Source organism: Plectropomus leopardus, chromosome 21 (genome assembly GCF_008729295.1).
Source record: "Plectropomus leopardus isolate mb chromosome 21, YSFRI_Pleo_2.0, whole genome shotgun sequence".
Classification (NCBI taxonomy): domain Eukaryota; kingdom Metazoa; phylum Chordata; class Actinopteri; order Perciformes; family Serranidae; genus Plectropomus; species Plectropomus leopardus.
In genome coordinates this window covers 9,957,458-9,976,539 of record NC_056483.1, presented here as the reverse complement: position 1 = coordinate 9,976,539, position 19,082 = coordinate 9,957,458, and the positions used below count along the sequence as shown (strand labels likewise).

At 38.6% G+C, this 19,082-nt stretch overlaps 2 protein-coding genes across 2 annotated transcripts; both read right to left on the bottom strand.

The window, feature by feature from the left end:
- Positions 1 to 522: 522 nt before the first annotated feature.
- hhatlb (hedgehog acyltransferase like, b) lies at positions 523 to 9,754 on the bottom strand. Its single transcript, XM_042510614.1, has 12 exons — positions 9,581 to 9,754; positions 7,943 to 8,080; positions 5,136 to 5,203; positions 4,939 to 5,052; positions 3,664 to 3,858; positions 3,372 to 3,581; positions 2,495 to 2,666; positions 2,214 to 2,358; positions 2,081 to 2,116; positions 1,328 to 1,529; positions 1,118 to 1,259; positions 523 to 1,037 (listed from the first exon to the last, which is right to left on the bottom strand). The coding sequence occupies exons 2-12, from the start codon at positions 8,046 to 8,048 to the stop codon at positions 823 to 825; spliced, it is 1,605 nt and encodes a 534-aa protein (XP_042366548.1). The 5' UTR covers positions 8,049 to 8,080; positions 9,581 to 9,754; the 3' UTR covers positions 523 to 822.
- An 892-nt stretch (positions 9,755 to 10,646) lies between these two features.
- Positions 10,647 to 18,260, bottom strand: LOC121960761 (glycine--tRNA ligase). The gene is made up of 17 exons (XM_042510613.1): positions 17,907 to 18,260; positions 17,202 to 17,303; positions 16,992 to 17,094; positions 16,769 to 16,910; positions 16,565 to 16,653; positions 15,214 to 15,290; positions 14,914 to 15,059; positions 14,681 to 14,830; positions 14,440 to 14,602; positions 13,475 to 13,639; positions 13,284 to 13,391; positions 12,974 to 13,119; positions 12,807 to 12,892; positions 12,605 to 12,714; positions 12,429 to 12,522; positions 11,127 to 11,317; positions 10,647 to 11,020 (listed from the first exon to the last, which is right to left on the bottom strand). Exons 1-17 carry the CDS (start codon positions 17,949 to 17,951, stop codon positions 10,907 to 10,909), a joined length of 2,031 nt encoding a protein of 676 aa, XP_042366547.1. The 5' UTR covers positions 17,952 to 18,260; the 3' UTR covers positions 10,647 to 10,906.
- Between the last annotated feature and the right edge of the window lie 822 nt (positions 18,261 to 19,082).

The window sequence follows — 19,082 nt, the reverse complement described above, 5'->3', positions numbered from 1 at the left end:
ATAAAGAAAAGGAAAAGACAAACATTTAAAATTTGTGAGATTCAGTGGAATTAATAGTATTAAATACTCAAGTGCTCGCAACGTTCACGAAAAATTACAGAGCCAGGCCATTTTAGGAAAGTATTAAGTATTTTTCAAAAGTTGAAATATATATTCCTGACCCTGTTTTGTGTTTTCTTTAAATGAAGCTATTTATAAGCAGTTTCAGACATGCAGTATTAATATTATTATCTATGTTACAAAAATAGGAAGTTACCCCCTTTTTAATGTCAGTAAATGTCTTTTATCACACTGTTCAGGCAGTGATTCACCACAGGTGTGAGAGCGGCTCCACTGGACAGTGTTTTAAAGGGTTTCTACTGTCAAACAGGAATAAAGTGGCCAACTGCTGATGTAACGCTACAGAAATACCTCACAGCCAACACTGACTCATGTACTGTAAAAAGCTTCTTTCTCTCATTCATATTCAAACAGCTCCATTAGAAAGAAAACTCCAGAAAGACTCAAAACATTGGAACAAATCTCTGCAGTTTATTTTTTTTTTTTGTATTAGTGACAAAAGGTTTCAGAAAAATTAAAATTAAGCTTTGACACCCCACCAGTGTACATTATACTGTGTATTATGCCATATTTGAGTAAATCTATGTTATTGAGTTCTTTTCTTTCCCTTTTAGGTATAAACACAGTTAAATGATGGTAAACGTATTTACAGTTAATGCTGTTCGAAACAGAGCATCCACTCAAAATCCATGTTTAAAAATCCGGACTGGTGTTAATATTCTTTGCTGTTTACATTCATCGCTGTTAGTGAACGTCAAATATCTACTCTGCTTTTTCCTTGCTAGGATCTGTGACCGGCTGAGCAGCAGCGGGTGCAGCGGCGGCGCTGGTCGGGCTGGTGATTGTGGCGTTTGGAGGGGGAGCAGGAGGAAGAGGATCGGGGTCATCAATGAGTGCCTGCCTCCTCTCTCTCTCCTTGATCACTTGGATCAGGCAGTAGGTCACAAACATGACGATGATGGTGGTAATAGGGAAGCCTGAGAAGGTAAGAAAAACGTCATTGTTAATACAGTTTATCGAAAATCAAACCCTGTTTAAAATAAAAACACAAAAGCACCTTTTAGAAGCAGCCGCTTGGCAACCAACTTGGCAAAGTCCAAACTGTTCAGGGCCAGAACGTTGTACAACACGATGCTCCAGAAGTTCAAAGTATTGAAGATGGCTCTGATCCTGCGGGACGTTGCCTCTGTCATAGCCATCTGCAAATAAAACATTATTAATGTCCAAAAACAACAAAATCTGTGTCCTAACTGAAATATTAACAAACCTCAAAAGAAGCAAAAGGCTCCATGGAGAAGAACTTGGCGGTCCACAGCTCAAAGTTAAGGCCGAAACAGTTGAAGAAAGCCCAGATCAGAACCACCTCGCAGGGTCCCAGCCAGAGGATGGTGACGCCGAAGGTGCACAGTGTAGCCACCAGCTCCTCCACCACGTTCTCGTGTTTTCCGCCCAGGTAGTCATACACGTACCTGCGGGTAATGAGACTGTTATAACCTCTAAATTTGTAAAGCGGGTCCCAAGCTGGAGCCATATATTTAGTGTTTTTACTTAACTATGTGAAAAAGCTAATGAATCCAACCCCGTCACAGCTCTTTTTCAAACAACCAGTTAAAAGGTATTTCATTTTGGCAAGAACATTTATCTTCTTATTTTAAAAATTTAAACACTGGGATACTTTGAGGTTCTTTAACTGAGAGAAGATTAGATTTGCTACTTATAGATCTAATGACAGATGATTTAAAGTATGACAGACTTTAATCAAACACTTGATTAACCAGATGTTAATGTATTTCTCTTCTGCCAAATCAGCTCAAAGATGACTTTGTTATCACACCATTAGTACTGATGTCTCATCATCCCTTTTTTATTGAATTATTATTTAGTTATTTTTTTATTATTTTAACTGAATTAATTTTTTTCTCTCTTTTTGCCAACAGGAATATTTTGATTATCATGCACTTGAAACCAAATACATTGGTTAAACAAATAATCAATCCTAAATTGAATTTATTGATCTCACTTGCACAGCCAGTCGTTGATCCCTCTGTCAAAGTGGCTGTTAAAGAAGGAAAAAAAACAGGTTTGGATAACAGATTCTTACAGTCTGATATATAATCAGCGAAATGTAAACAAGCTGTGTAAACTCAACTTACGTTTCAGCAAACACGTAGAGCATAGTGATGCATTTTGGTGGCTTGGGTGGGTCCAGGTGATCCAGTCTGGACACCGTGTTGATGACTCCGAACATGACAGCTGCTTTTACCCAGTCATACACCAGGTTAAAGTAAGCTAGACCCACTGGAAACAATGCAGTCACATGTAGTTAGTGTAATATCATATCACACACTAAGAACAATCAACAGTATGTGCACCGTGTTACTTTCATTATTAAAAATGAATCATTAAATGTATGTTTCAGGTGGAAGTCACAGACCCAGAGCCCAGTCGGAGGCGTGCTTCAGCAGCTTCAGGTCAGCAGGGATGGTGAGGATGTACAGGAAGTGGAAGAGGACGTCCACTACAATGATGACTCCCAGGTGAATCAGGCCCTGCACACTGATGTTCCACATCTCCCGCTCCTTCCTGGTCAGGTCCGACTTGTTGGCCTGCAGGGGGCAGCAGACACACGTCACAAAGCCAGCCACATTACTGTGTCACAGCTCAATCAGGGGCTTTTCTTATTCGTCCCACCTGTGACTCATAAAACTATATCAGTGCTCCATCTTGAGGGAGAGAACAGGCTTGCCAAAGGATAGGGAAGATATGACTTAGTGTTTCCTTTGTATTTTTGGCAACCATGACGTGCAAAAAAGATGTGACCTGCGTGACACACAGCTGATGATGCAGCTGTGTGTCATATTTAATTGACATTGCTTTAAAATGACGGCTCTGAGGCACAGATGTGTCATTTTGTAAAAGGCCCGTTTACTTGATTTCTCTCTCCTTGTGTCTCTTCCTTGCCTCCTTTACTCGCATCCCAGAGAGAAGGGACTAGGATGTGAGGAAAGGAATCAAGGATGCACACCAGATTTGGTGCATGGGCCGTATGTTGAGAATCAGTGGCTCCAATTTAAAAAATGATGTAGGTTTTCTGCTGTCCCAATAATATTTATTTATTCTTTTCCTGTGAATTATTAAACAATTTTACCTCTTCAAGCCTAACAATTTAAATTAAACAGGGAAAAGCATTATTCTTTTGTTGATCTGGTCGTAAACCAGACACATATGCAAGCAGATAATGCATCATTTAAGGGGAAACACATCAGAAATCATCTCTGTGAAGACTTGGAATAATAACAAATTTAACTTACTTGGACATAAAACTTATCAAAGGTCATGATGGGCCCGAAATAGAAGAAGGGGAGGTAGAAGTTGTACTTGAGCAGCTCCAGGATGTTGTAGTTTCCGTCTTTCCTCTCGCAGTTCTCCAGAGCAAAGCTCATACAGCGCATGATAGTAAAGCCACAACCTCCGTAGAAGAGAATGTGACGCAGCTCAAAGTCTCCCTCCACAAAACCGGCCTGCATGAAGGAGAGAAGGACACAATCCCATTAATGCGAATAGTTTTTGTGATGTAACTTCAATAAAGCGTCAACAGTTTACCTGCCAGGAAACGAAGGGTTCACACTTGAATGTGGCGAGGGTACAGAGGCCGGTGACGAAGCAAAGCCAGCGGATTTTCACTAAGGAGATGCTGTAGAGCAGAATGCAGTGGGACAGGATGAGGGTGACGTAGGTCCAGCCCATACTGGTCCACACAGCCAGCAACCCGTACACCATGTACACCAGGGACCTGTACTGTGGGAGAGACATGTCGTGTCACCACCAGGGATGGAAGGTAAGGAAGTACATTTACTTTATTTGTACTTTACTTGAGTATATCGATTTTATACAATTTTTTACTTCTACACCTCCACATTTCAGAGGCAAATATAGTACTTTTTACACTACTAAAGCTGTTGGAAAAATACTGATTTGTAATGTGAAACTGCTTTATTGTGTGTTTTTACTGGTCTACAAATGACAGGAAAACCTCCTGTACAGTAAACACTGAAGGAACTCTAACTAGGAGATGTTTTGGCTGGTTGCAATTTGAAGTCTTTACCACTAGATTCCTCTAAATCCCCCTAAATCTTACATACCGGACTTTTAAGAAAAGCAGCACCTTTAATTTAGTGGAGTACTTTGATACTGTGATATTAGTACTCATGTAAAGGATCTGAATACTTATTTGTGGACTGGTCACTATATTGTATCTCAAAGGAATGACGCAGTAAAGCCACCTTTTAAAAGCTAGTTAAAAAAAAAAACATGTTGACATCTTTTGTGAAAGTCAGTCTGATGATGCAGCACGTGTTTAGATTTGTAAGTTGTAAGTATAAATTGATTCACTATGCTGCACACGAAAAGAACTAAAAAACAATTTACTTTTACTGACCTGCACTCACAGCAATGTTAGACTTTAACCACGAGACTCTGCTGACACGACATGTGCTCCAGTGTTGTTGTTAACCAAACCAAACTGACATTAGTGATCGTGCTAAATATAGAGCTACATTTCTATTTGTCTTTCATTCTTCATCTCCACTCATCCCTCCATCTCACTGCATCTTTTTTTACCACCTGGTCCCATTCATCATCTGCTGTTTAGCTAATGATATAAAAAGCAACTGTGCAATGTAGTAAAAATAAATTGTGACAAAGAGGATCTTAAATGTCACCAAGTATTCATAATAACACAACATTGCGAAGGATAAAGCCCAGTCCTTCTTCCACCTCATTTCACAGTGGCTCAACTTTTTAGTTTGGATAATCAAAGCAAGTCTTCCTTCTGCAGCAGCTCAATAACTAAATCAGTTTGTCTGTCAGTGGAAGCACCTGTGGAGCCAACATGGAGCAGATCTTAGCGAACAGCACATGGCCGGAGAGAGCAAACAGGATGTGCTCCCTGAAGGTGGAGAACCACATCACCCACTCAAAATCAGCCGTATCCTGCAGATCAATGAAAAATTCAAAAATTTAAAAAAAACAAATATACATTAGGGACAAATGATAAACTCTTAATGTTCTCTCACCATTTTCCTTCCAAAGTAGTACCATCCTGGCTTCACACTGGATTTGAATGTCTTTCTGTTTGCATTGGCTGGAGATGGAGAAAAAAAATTCTATTGTGAGTTAAATTATGAAATTTAAAGAGACAAAGTTGCAGCACACATACATTTACATTTTCTTTGTCCTTGAAGGCAGATGTGAACCTTTTGTTTCTAGTGACATATAAATGCAGGGCCACCACAGGATCTATTTTCTTCTTGTGCTCTGTGGTATTAATACTGACATCTGATCTCCTCTCTGCATGGTCTGCATAGCTCCAAGTCTTCACCCTCACACAGTGACACTGCCCCTCTACTGTATGTATGCTGCACATTGTGTCGTCTGAGTGTGACCGCTGTACACAAAGCTTAAGTTCTAACTCAAGCCTCAACATCAGGTTTGTAGTTTGGCCTCATTTGGGGTAAACTAATGCACTGATTTCTTTTTAACATGTATGATCTGGGAAGTTCTTACAGGGTTTTGTGTTTGCACATCTGCATAAGATTAAGTTTGTAAATGAGGAAAGCACAGGTTCCTTAAATCATAGGGACAGGGATCCTTAAAAAGTCTTAAAGTGCATTAAATTCATTAATCTAAAAGTAAGGCCTTAATTGGTATGAAAATGTCTTAAATTCTTTGTTCAAAAGTCTTACAAATGCTAAGACCTACAAAGTGGTATTTTTATTAATTTTTTCTGACGGTGCATTGTAAAATTTCAAGATAATGGCAAAGTTTTTAGAAAAAAGTTCAAGCAGCACATATATCCAAAAGTGATAAAAACTAGGTGCTGGACCAAGCAAAAATAGATATGAAAGAATGTGCAGACTAAATTTATTCTTTCAAGTTCAAGTTTTTAGAAAAAGAAAAAAAAATCACATTGCATCAACATCACAAACAAGTCATATTTTATGTTTTAATATATATTTGGGCCAAATTCTCCCTTAATATTAAGTAATTCATGTTGGTTCATGTTTTTTTTACCTTTGGTGTTGGCTGTTTTAAAATTGGTCTTAACTTTCATTCTGAGTGGCATTAAAAAAATGTTGTAAAAAGTCTTAAATTCCACTTACCTTAAGCTGCAGGAACCCTGAATTAACTTAATATGTTATTGTATTTGAGCAGCCTTTAATGTACTTATACATCATTCAATTTCAGCCACACAGACTTTTGTTGCACATATCTACATTTTTAAAAAGTAACAGTTAAAAATCATTTAATTTTGCTCTTAACTTTATTTTTTTTTAACAATCTGTCAGTTTCACATCTATAAAATATGATGCATTGCAATGTGAAAGTATGGACCTGCTACAGTTTGCCTAACAGTCATCGGCATCCCTCTCTCACCTGGAAAATTCTGGGAGCACTATGACAATCATGTTTTTTATTTCTCCGGTGCCTTTAATACCGTACAGCCCACGTTTCTGGGTGACTTATTGGAGCGCACCGGGGTGAACCACCACCTGACAGCACACGGTTCTCTGAAGCGCCGGGGCCATGAACAGTTCTGGCTCCTTCCTACACTGCAGACTTCCTGCACAGCTCAGCCAGCTGTGCCCTAAAAAAGTTATCTGACGCCTCTGCAGTTGTCTGCTTCATCACAGACAGTACAATGCATGAAAAAACAAAGAGTTAGACTTACACTCCTTGCAGCAAACCATGCCAAAACTAACAATCATCAAATATGTTCAATATCAGTAAGTACTAAACCCTGCAATAGCTTTTTTTATATGTGCAATAATGTGAATTGTGTTTACTTGTTATATTGCTGTGTTTCTGCTAACTCATTATATTATTTGTACTTTGCATTTCGCCTTTGCTGCTGTAATGATGCACATTTCCCTGCTGTAGGACTAATAGAGGAATTTACTACTCATATCTTATTCTGCTTTGCTTGATTGACATCTACCCCACTTTGGGAGGAATATTTTACAGATTATTCATCTGTTTTAGCACATAAACTCTGTGTTTGGTACTACATGGTGACACAGATCTGCCCAGCTTCAACTTGAGCAATAGCCTAATCAGCCAGATTCATTGACAACACCTGTGAGGGTGTGCAGGACTCTGCAGCCTGTTTCTGGCAAGATCCTAAAGTCCATTTGTTCCCACTGAAGATTTTTTAAATGGAGCAAAAATGCATAGTTTTTTTTTTTTTTTTTTTTCAGGAAGGCACAGTAATTTCCAGTAACAGCTGGATAACGTAGACTTTATCAAATGTTACTCAAACAGGAGTAAATAGTGCTCTTGCGGGGGACTATTTTAAGCTGCGGATTAAGACACAATTGGCGCTCTGGTGATGGGAATCTGGTGAGTAATTGCAGAACAGTTTATGTGGGATTGACCCATGTTCATTGTTCTGAAAAAATGTGACACCCGGTGCAACAGTGCTGCTCCCTGATGTGTTTTTAATAGTTTTTGGAAAACAATGGAGCACTTAGGCACAGAGGAGTAAGTGAGATCAAACTGGACACAGAAAATACCTGTAAGTACATCAGTTCATTGTTGTTTTTGGTCTTTTCATTGTTTTTTGGCAATTAGAAAATATATCACCAGACATATTCTTTAATTGAAGTAGTTTTAAAAAGATTTGGAGGATTTTTCAGTGAGTAGTTTCAACACAGGTGAAAATGTCAAACTGTGTCAGACCCATATTCATCAGCAGAGTATTAACTCTACTTTACACACATGATATACGACTACTCTCCACTTGGGTTTGCACGTGTGTGTGTGTGTGTGTGTGTGTGTGTGTGTGTGTGTGTGTACTTGCGTGTGTGTACTTGCTCATACTCACAACTGGACACGTCAAAGATCCAGCTGGCCGCCCAGAACATGGCCAGACAGAGCACCGTGTTGTAGAAATAGATCTCATATTTGGGAAGTGCAGCTTTGATCCCCATATTGACGCAGACAGGAAGAGCTCTGGAGGCTCCTGAACACAACAAACCAGACCGGTCAACACTTTATCTGTTTAAATTAAAACAGGTTTTACTCCTGAAATGACATCTCGTGGCATTTTAGCAATTAAGAAACTGGTGGTTTATCACATTATTGGATGCAGCTGTGAGGTTAAAAGTAAAAGGTGCAACAAAGCCACTGCAGTGTTTGCATGAGAGACATCTATTCCAACAGAGACTAAAAATAGACTCCTCAACTTGTTAATCAGTCCTGATTTAGGTCTCTGTCACTTGTGAAGTATTTGCCCTGACATAGTATGAAAGGTAAAAAGTAAAATTTAAAAAAAACGTTACTTCTTGAACAAGTACTGCACTTGATGAACTTTACTTGAACTTGAACCATTATGTGATGCTTTATACTTTTACTTTATATTTCAAAAGTGAGATTTTGCTTTTTTTCTGTACATTACTGTATTTTTTGCACTTACTGCAATAAGGTCTTGTACCAAAGTCATAAAAGTACTCACATCCCTCACTTAAGTAACAATGCCACAATGTAAAAAAGGTTGGTCAAAGTTGAGCTCGTTAATCTGCTTTATTTTTCGGACTTTAATCCGTAACAATGCCCACATTGTATAAATTGATCATTTCTATTTTTTAGTATCTAGCTGTGAATGAAATGAGGTGAAGTAAAAATACAATATTTCTCTTTGAAACTTACTGGAATAGAAGTATAAAGAAGAACAATTAAGGACTGAATTAACTATCCAAAATTTTACTTGTAGGCCTACAGCAGACTACAGTACCAGAGTTAATGTACATAACTTTCTCCTACTGCCTTGAGCTGACGCATGAATGCAAAAATAATTTAACACTATTGAGGGAAGCATTTTTTGAGCTTTTACAAAAATCTATTTCTGGGCAATTTTCAGATTTATAGAACAGTTTAAAACATTTGTTAGAAAAGTAATCAAATGGAATAAGTTACATTACTTTGAGGTAATTACAAGTTACAATACTTGTGCTATTTTTGACAGGATAATTGGTCATCTGTAACCTATTACATTACAAAAGTAGCTTCACTGATTAAGAGCTATCAGTTCCATGGAGGATAATGCACTATCACGTGGTTCTCGTGCCTCTGTGAAATGATTGTTTTAACTCCCAAAAACCCACCATCAGCTGTGAGTTTTAGCTGCAGGACTTACTGGTGATTACCAGATAAAAGATTAGATTTCAGCAACAAAGTAAATCTGCCTGCTATTTTTAACAACGTCTCAGAAATTAATTTATTCCCGAGTTCTTGTGCATCAAAACAACATTGTAATGCTTTTTAATGCGGGCAACAAATCAAACTTTTATTACAAGTCTACAAAAAACTTACCAGCAAAACATGCTTAAGAAAAAAAACATGCTTAACATGCTTTAAGCTATATTAAAATCCCTGCCTGTTTTCTCTTCACAATGCCTGCTGTTGAAATGCCACTCGGTCACGCACTCACTTCGTCCTCCGCAGCACCTGTTGTGATACTGACCTTGAGCGCAGCAGCAGTCTCGTGCCCGCAGAAAGTTGCTTTACAGCGCAGTTTTTTTTCCCCGATTTGTTCAAAACGGTGGAAAACGCAGGCTAAAATGTCATCTTACCTAAATAAGTAAGAAAATGTAAACTTAAACATCTGCTCAGGGTGGGCTGCGGGTCCCTGTGACTCCCTGAGAGGGAGCTGCCACCGGTTAAAGGTGACATGATGTATTTATACTTTGACCACTGACACACAGGGGGCGGAACAGCAGGGCTGCAACATTTGGAGGATTTTATCATGACATGTTTTAACTTCCCCAACCACATACAGTACTTCCCTAATATATTGTATTAGTCGATCAATCAGACTTTATTTGTATAGCACCTTTCATGCAAGCAAAACTGTAACACAAAGTGCTTTATACAATAAGACCAGAAGTCCCCCCCAAAGCACACACACACACACACACACACACACACACGCACACACACACTGGCACAAAAAGCATTGGAACCAGGAATTGAGGAAACTACCATAAGAAAGGAAGAACCAGAGGTAAATTGAACCTACAGATACAACTAAATAAATACACAAAGTACTCTGAATAGTAGATAAAAGATAAATGAGTAATAGTCATAAATAAATAGTTAAAGTTCAATTAAAAATCAAACAAAAAAGTAGATTTTGAGATTGTTTTTGAAAATGTGATTGGTCCATTTAATGCAGAGAAATGTATCTTCATCACATACAGCAACTTTATCATTATTTACAAAAGAGACAGCAGAATATATAATTGTTACATTTGCTTTTTGAATTGGGTTCATAGGAAATGTTAAATTATTTGACATATTCAATTGTCTCTTTCCTCTTGCTGCTATTTTCCATATTCCTGGTTGCCAGATCTGTTTTGGGAAGGTCTAAGCCTGCTGTAATTTTGAGCTGCAGCCAGACGTCCATGCCTCTCACATTCTACAATGAACTATGAAACAACACGCAGTGCCGTCTAGTGACAGCAACACAAAATACAAAGCAGTGACATGCAGCAGCTGGAGACACAAAGCAGTTCAAAAAAAGAAGAGAATGATGCAAGATGTGGTTTATTATAAAGGGTTAACCAAGGCATACAGTATTAAAGAGATGTATAAAACTCAAGTCCATAGCTAGATGATCATATTTTCACAGTTTCAATGCCACAGATCCAAGAGAAAATAACTTTTTTCCCCAAATGTATAAGTATAAAATTACAAAAGTAATGGGATTCTATATCATAAAAATGACTTTGGTGAAATGTAAACTCTTTTTTGTGGTCCCTGTGCATCCAGTCAAGGAGTCCTAGTTTGGTTACTCCTTCCTGCTTGTCTCTTGTCCTTCAAAGATTGGGTACTTTCCCTCGACCTCAGCCCATGTCAAGGTGCCATTAGCCAGATCTCGAACCATCCCTGGCAACTCAGAAACCTGCAATTTGAGTTTGTATATTAGAATAAAAACAAAATCTAAACTATGATACCATACAGACCATACATTCTGTTAAATTAAAGCTGCAGTAATCTGATTGTTTTACCTCGGCCCTGATCTGCCTCATTGAGTTGCGGTCTCTCAGCGTGGCTGTGTGAGGCGTCTTGTTCGCTGTGTCGAAGTCGACGGTGATGCCAAACGCCACTCCAATCTCATCGGACCGGGCGTAACGCCTCCCGATGGATCCTGAAGAATCGTCCACTTTGTGGGACACACCATTTTTAGTCATCGCCACAGCTTAAAGGAGAGAGAGGACAAAGATCAGTAATCAGTTAGCAGCCCAAATTTCACCTGAAATAATGTTGGCAATATAGATTTCGCAAATCACTGATACATTACATTTGTAAGTTATTAATTTATCGGATATGTTGAAACGTTATATTTCAACAATGTTGTGGTTTAGGCAATAAAACAAACAGTTATGGTTCAGAGAAGATCATGTTTTGGCTTAAATTATCTGCTTCTGATGCTGCAATCCCTGCTGGAGAAGCCACGGATGTCTATAAAAAATACAGCCCTTTTTGTCACAAAAACCTGCTGGAAACGCAGAAATGTCTCAGTAAAAAACAACCACTTGTTGTAGCACTATACTGTCAGGAAACACAGTGAAAACCCAGTTATGTGGCACTACCACAGCAGGAAAAAACAGCTATGTTTTTCCCCCCCAAAAAAGCTTTTTTGTTGCATTATCCCTGGTGGAAAAACAGTGATAGGATGCTACAAAACACCCACATTTGATGGCAAAAAAAGAAGCTGGAAACAGTCATGTAAGTCTAAAAAACAACCGTTTTTGAGGTCCACAATAGTCGATTGCAGCTTGACAGCCAAGTGCCATCCAGCATCCGCTCCATTACCAGATGACAAGTCAGCTCATATACTGTCACTTTAGAAACATTGATATGATACACATAACATATTCATGGTTTGCAGACAGAAACCTTTAATGCCAACATTGTATTCTGGGGACTGGGCCACAGTTTGGGTTGGTAAATTTCATAAGGATAGGAACACTTAAAGAAATAGTTAACGTTTTGGAAAATATGCTTATTTGAGTTAGATGAGAAGAACAAAGCTGCTCATTTTAAATATTTGTCAAATGTAAAGCTGCAGCAAGCAGCACGTCTCTAAGACGTTACTGTTCCTGGTCAAGAAATAGTCCCACACATAGTCTTTATGCTAAGCTAAACCAACTGGCTCCAGCTTCATATTTAACAGACAAAAATGAGAGTGGTTTCTATCTCCTCATCTAACTCTCAAAATGAAAGTAAAATAAGAGTATTTCCCAAAATGTATATCTTTAAAATTCATCATGCTGTTGCTAAAATCAAAAAACTAGTATTACACTCACATAACTGTTGAACAAACGGTGTAAACTCCTGGTTTTGGCTCAAAGGAAGGATGGAGCATTTGTATGGAGCTACAGTTGCAGGGAAGCTGAAATACTGGGACAAAAACAAGTCATTAAAATTAAACAATCACATTATTCTCACTCAGATCTCATTCCTTGTTTTGGAGCATTCTTACCGTCCTCTGTTCATCACCCTGCCGGATGCGGAACGAGTGCTCGAAGATGGAGTACATGATTCTGCCGATGCCAAAGGACGGCTCGATTACATTGGGAACAATCTCCTCCACTGTGGGAAAATAGAGACGGTTGTTTTCCCACATGAACAAACTCACTGTTCTGCTCTACAGCTCTGAAGGCAGGTTCGGTGTCGCCTCTTACCATGCAGAGTTTTCTGGAACCTCTTCACACCGACCATGTCTTTGGTCAGTTTAAACGTCCTGCCGTTTGTCTCAACGCTGAACTCCCTACAGGCATAAACATCACCAGATTAATAGAAATATGGACAATCATGTAACCCGATAGACTTTTTTGCAGTCAGAAATTACCCTTTTTCATTGAGAAGTTTCTCCTGATCGCTGATGTAGCATTCGTCACAGGCAGCCAGGTACTCCAGAACCAGCTTGGCATCTTTCTTGTAGGCTGTTCCTATGGCTCCCTTACTGGGCTCAAACTGGACAACATTTACTACTTTGTGAGACAAAGTTAAGGCGTAAAACAGGAATCCAGTTTACAAGTAAAGACACAAATCATGGTCAGTTAGATTAATAAGACAGATAGAAAAGGTGAAACCTGGTGAACCTTCACTCTTGAATATTTTGGTTGTAAGGTTGTTGGGCTGGCAGAATAAAAGGATATGGATTCTTTTAGGGGCTTCTCAGCCACTAGCGGGACCTTTGTGGCTCTGGAGTGGCATGTGAGGTCATAGCAGGAGCGGTCAGCACATCCCACAATCTCAATCCAACCCTGAGAGAGAAAAACAAACTTGTCTTGATTTGAATCCACAAAATTTCCAATGTTCAAGTGTGAATAAAAGAGAAAAGATTTACATAGGAGGTTTTGGACTCTGCGTCCCAGCAGTCGCAGGCGTAGTGAGCCATCTCGTTCTCCATGTGCTGACGGAAGCGCACTTTATCTTTGGACAGCCCCACTTTGATTAGATAGAGGTAGATTCTGCCAATGAAGTAACCCAACACTGAATTGTTGATCACTCCCTGCGGCAAACACAAAGAAGGTTAAATGACAGAGCAGCAAATGCAATGTGATTACAAAAAATGTTAAATCTGTTTATCTATTTACTATTCATGTTAAAACTCAGTCCATATTAAGTTCATATTTTTCCACCTATTATTATTATTGCAATACTGGGTCTAATATATGCATTTTTTAAAATAAAAAGCTAATAAAAAGCTGACTGACAGATAACTTATTAGAAAAGTAGAATTACTGCCTCTGCAAACAAGTCAAACTGCACTTTGGGTTTACATCTGTGTCTGTCCATTAAATTCTAATCAGTTCTTCTTTGAGTCCAAGTGGATGTCTGCACCAAATTTGAAGAAATTCTCTTTAGGCATTCCTGAGATATCACATTCACAAAAGTAGGACAGATGGATGAACAACCCCGAAAAATAATCCCAGAGAGGTCTAAAAACATCAAAATTTAATGCACAGTTTCCCTGTTCAGGCTATAAAGCTAAATTATAGAGTAAATTACCATATATAATCAAAATCATGCAGAAAAAAGACATTTCTATGGCACATACTGTAACAAGACTGAATGTATGGGAATCTAGTAATGCAATATTCAAAATAAAATCCTCTACTTGCTGCTATTTGATCTTGTATTTAATGATTTAAATGAGGGTTATAACATTTGTCAGTAACCGTCAGTGACCATCAGTAACAACGTCCACATAAGGCCAGGCATGTTTCCAGCACTGAGAATAAACACTTTCTGTATAATAATATATCTCCAGCCCTTTGATCTATATAATAATAGTTCAGGGATTCCCACCTGCTCCACTGCGTCCCCCAGCCTCATGATCTGTGCGGACTGCCCGCTGGTCTGGGCCTTGGAGGAGAACAGCAGGATCTCCAGATCGGCCACGTTGGAGAATTTTGGATGGACCTTCTCGTTGGGGTCCACAAAGTGCTCAATCTCAGCCATGGTGAACTCCCTGCAAACAGGAGAAATTAACACCCCAATGTATAGTTGTTATATTTCGCAATTTAGTGATGAAGGAGTTTTTGACTACCTGACACGAATGAGTCCAGAGCGAGGGGAGATCTCGTTCCTGAAGGAGTTTCCGATCTGAGCTGCACCAAAGGGCAGTTTTCCCTGGTTGAACTCCAGTAAACGTTTAAAGTTGAGGAACATTCCCTGAGCTGTTTCAGGCCTCAGATAGCTGCAAAATTACAATTATTTCACATGATTTTAAATAGTGCAAAAGTTTGTCACTTGAGGCAATTACGTGTATCTGATCAGTACCCGGGCATGTTCCCTCCTGGTCCGATGGACGTCTGAAACATCAGGTTAAAAGAGACGGGAGGTGTGAGGTCATTTCCTGTGGCGGGAGACTTGACATTGTATTTCACAAAGAGGTCGGCAAGCTCCTGCTGAGTGTAGTTGTCCATCTAGAACAGAGAGGAAGCCATTAGAGAGTTATTTATCCAACCAGCAGATGTCAGTATATCCACCAACTTCCAACTCTCTCTGTTTGTGTGTGTGTGTGTGTGTGTGTGTGTGTGTGTGTGTGTGTGTGTGTGTGTTGTTTTACCAAGCACCCACCTGAATGATTACATCATCCATCTCGGTGGCCCTCTCTGCTGAACATTTCTCATCAGACATCAGTTTTTTTAAGTGAGCTGTGAGAAAACAAAACACCTCATTAAGCAGCTGTTGAATATTCAATCAAATGTGGGTCTGAGAGAAGCAAATAAACATTTTTAATCACTTAAGTATTAATTATTGTATTAGTCTGCTGGGTAGCAGCTTGTTTTTTGTTTTTTTTTTGTATGTGTTTTTCCCTAAAAGGGCTATTATAGGCAGTACGTTTTCTGCTAAAACATTTCTGTCTTAAATTGTGCTTTTTTAAAAAAAAGTCTTAGCATTTTTTAAATCGTTTCCTAAAACCAGACGATATCATGACTATTATGATTATTTATTTGCTGTCTTGTGCAGCACTTTGTAATGCTATTTTCTGAAAAGTGCCCTATAAATTAAGATTATTATTATTATATTATTATTGTTTGTTGCACCTTTGAACTGTCCTCAGCAACTAATCTTAATTATAATTTTGTCAATTAAATTAAATTTTAAATTTTCCCAGAAACCAAAATCTTCAGGGAAAAACAAGACCTTTAAAAGTTTAAAAATAATTAGTGAATCACTCAAAATATTACTATGGAGCAGTATTACAGCAAAAAATGTAAGATATAATGCTATAATAATACAGTCTATTTACATGAAAAGTGATGTTTATCCCAGCTTATTTTTGCCATTTTAATTGAAAGTCTAGGTCACTGAAAATAAATTCAAATGTCTTTGAAGGCACAGACATAAATGAGATATAGTGTAGAAGCCCGATATCAGCACTTTGAACTTGTTTTCTCCGCCTGTCTCTATATGATGTATAAATAGCGCTATAATTAAAACATGCTCTGTGTGTTCACGGTTGAATAAACAGACTCCAGATTGAGGAACACCAGAAAAACCAGTCATGTGGGACATCTGAACTCCTGCTCCCCACTGCCTGCAACTCCCCTGAGGATATATAACCCAGTATGGCAGGTAACAACCTGTCCTGTCCTTATGCAAGGTCTTAAACACTCTCGTAAGACTTATCTTGCAGAGAATTCAAAAAGATCATCAAGACATGTTGGCAGATTGATTATTATGATATATGTTGACCCTCTGTAATTATTCTAATTCATGACCTGCAAATTTTAGGTGAATAAATTTGCACGTTCACATCTGCTCTGAGACAATGTTTGGCCTGCAGGTCATCCTTCTCTGTAGTGATGAAATCTGACACCTTGTTAGCAATGCAAGGAAATAATGGAGAGCTGAGGGAGGACTGGACTAGGTGGGGGTTAATTTAAATCCTCTGAATGAGGTAGTGGTGGTCGAACTAAGTCACCTTTGAGGAGGTGATCAGCGCGGTAGCACTCTCCTGTCTTTGCATCTTTCACCATGTAGTCAGCAAATTTATCCACATGCCCCGACGTCCTAAAAAGAGCCAACACGTTAAAGGACAAATCGAATGCAAACTTTGCACTTTCACAGTCAGAACAAGCTCGAATACTTCTGTTTGTACCGTGTTTGGGAGTGTTTTGTCACCTACTTGAGCACAGGCTCGGGGGTCAGCATGGTGCAGTCGATCTCCAGGATCTGCTCCTCCTGAATGAAGTGCTGCCTCCACACCTGCAGGATGTTGTTCTTGAGCGCACAGCCCACCGGGCCAAAGTCGTACAGGCCGCTCACACCTAAGATGCACAAAGAAACAAACAAACTCACACCAAACTTTGGTTTTTCTCTTTATTTGAACAATCATTGTCAAATTTTACCTCCGTATATGGCAAAAGACTGATCGTAGAAGAATCTCCTCTTTAAGGTGTCCTCCATCTTCACTCTGTCCACGGTGTCATCTTTGGGCTGCAAAGCTAGCTCCTACAAGTAAATATATGAAACATACAATAAATATTATATTACTTCATAGAGAGTTTAACCACTAGGGATCAGGAAATGGAATTAACCAGCAGTTGTGAGACTCAGACCTTTGCCTCAAGAGTCTTCTTCCTGGCTTTCAGCTCTGTGACGGCTCTGCTCAGCTCTTGTTCTGTGGCGCCTTTTTCCTTCAACTGATGCACCAAGTCACCCTGCAACAAATGGCACACAAAACCTCAGAGAAAAACCAACACATTTACATTTAAACTGTTTAATATATGCATATTTTGTGTAATTAAACATACACATGTATATTTCTAAAAAAATAAAATAAAATAAAAAATAATAGTACTAGAGGAGACAAGTTTGCCTGCCTGTTGTTTAAAATGTATTTATGATCAATTATAGATCTGTCATAAAGTGCCCAAATACCTGTTATTCTAGTTAGTGTTCATACCATGAGGCTCGGTATGGTGTATTTATAGTCATCAATGAATATTCAATGTGCAACCTGTTGCAACAGTGTAGCCAAACAACGTGCAAATTTTGTATTAAAATTGTTTGTCATCTGTTTTCCCACTGATAGACATAGACTGTGAAACTATGTACAGTATCATAGTACACAGTATCATCTCATATTCTTTGGATAAAATTATCATTTAATTAACCAAACAGAAAAAAAATCAGAGAATTGTCAAACTTTCCAATCAAGACTTAGTCCGTTTAGCTCCCAATAGAAGTAACATGATAGCAACTGCACAGTGTTTGATTTTAGGTTTTTTAAGGTGTGTGAACTGGCAGTAAGATTATCTCACCTGCTCCCTCACAGCCTCCCTTAAAGGCGCCAGTACTTCTTCCATTTTGACACGTATATTGAAATCTCCCTGTGCCACAGTCCTGCAGCCAGCTGTGAATCCGCTCTGAACACACTGTTTTAACTTTTCCCTTCAGGCTTTCTTAAAGCTGGATGAAAACGAGGGGAGGCGCCTGTTTCTGCAGCCTTCAGTTCAGTCCGACTGGTAAATGTTGTTGTCTGAAACAAGAGGTTTCTCTTGCATCATCCAGGAAGCTCGGGCACATTTTATATTCCACCGTAACCCTCAGGCCCTGCTGTAATGTTCATCGTATTGCTTTGCGCATAAATTGCGCTTTTCAAAGTCAGGCTGTAACAAATATTATACATTAATATCATTCCCTACTTTCATTGAGTTCATTTTAATGCTTAAAGTTTATTTTTCGACCAACATCAGTCCTAATCATAAAAATCTTCATCAATTTTAAGAATTTTAACTCTGTAAATGCTATGTTTTATTTTTAATATACTACATGCAAAGCAGGTTTTTTTTTTTTTACTATCACAGCCTGGGATATGTCAGTTATCTGCAGGATTGTGACCTTGTGGAAATAGTGTGTGTTCTCTCCATATGCATAATATAATGACATCAGAATGACACCCAGAAATAATACAATGCATATTTTATGCTCTGATGGCTATGGGATTAAAAATCGCAGTTTGAATGGGTTACTTAACAATATGAATGTAACAATTTTGTTGACACAGTGTATTTTAGACATATTGTTGATGTTGAGCTAGAAATTCCAAGATTAAACAAAAATACAAAATCTTGCCAAAAAAAAATGTCATATGCATGAACACAGCCAAAAATATCACAAGAAAACAGAAAAAAGATGAAGAAGAAGAATGAAAAGCACTTAAAATGAGCCAAAAAGTCACACAAAGGGTTGTCCAAAGTAAGCAAATATCACCTGTCCATGATTCCTGATTATTACATGTGTCCAGCATGTATGAATGAATCCCCTGGATAGCCCCAGAGCACAGATACATTGTTTTGATGCCATTATTCCTCCCATTCCTGGTTGTGCACATAGTAGACTACATGTATATTACAGATAGACTCAGTAATTACATAAACCCCTGTATGTGGTCACATTTGTGTCTATATTATTTTATTTTATTATTTTTTTAAATT

Excerpts from the sequence above, each read along its gene's own strand:
- hhatlb (XM_042510614.1), bottom strand. The coding sequence starts at position 8,048 with ATGGGGATCAAAGCTGCACTTCCCAAATATGAGATCTATTTCTACAAC. Across the intron at positions 2,117-2,213 it reads CTCTACGTGTTTGCTGAAAC|CCACTTTGACAGAGGGATCA; the intron begins GTAAGTTGAGTT and ends CTTCTTTAACAG. Across the intron at positions 1,038-1,117 it reads CAAGCGGCTGCTTCTAAAAG|GCTTCCCTATTACCACCATC; the intron begins GTGCTTTTGTGT and ends TTACCTTCTCAG.
- LOC121960761 (XM_042510613.1), bottom strand. The coding sequence starts at position 17,951 with ATGGAAGAAGTACTGGCGCCTTTAAGGGAGGCTGTGAGGGAGCAG. Across the intron at positions 17,095-17,201 it reads AGAAGACTCTTGAGGCAAAG|GAGCTAGCTTTGCAGCCCAA; the intron begins GTCTGAGTCTCA and ends ATTTACTTGTAG. Across the intron at positions 13,120-13,283 it reads AGAAGCCCCTAAAAGAATCC|AAAGTAGTAAATGTTGTCCA; the intron begins ATATCCTTTTAT and ends ACTTTGTCTCAC.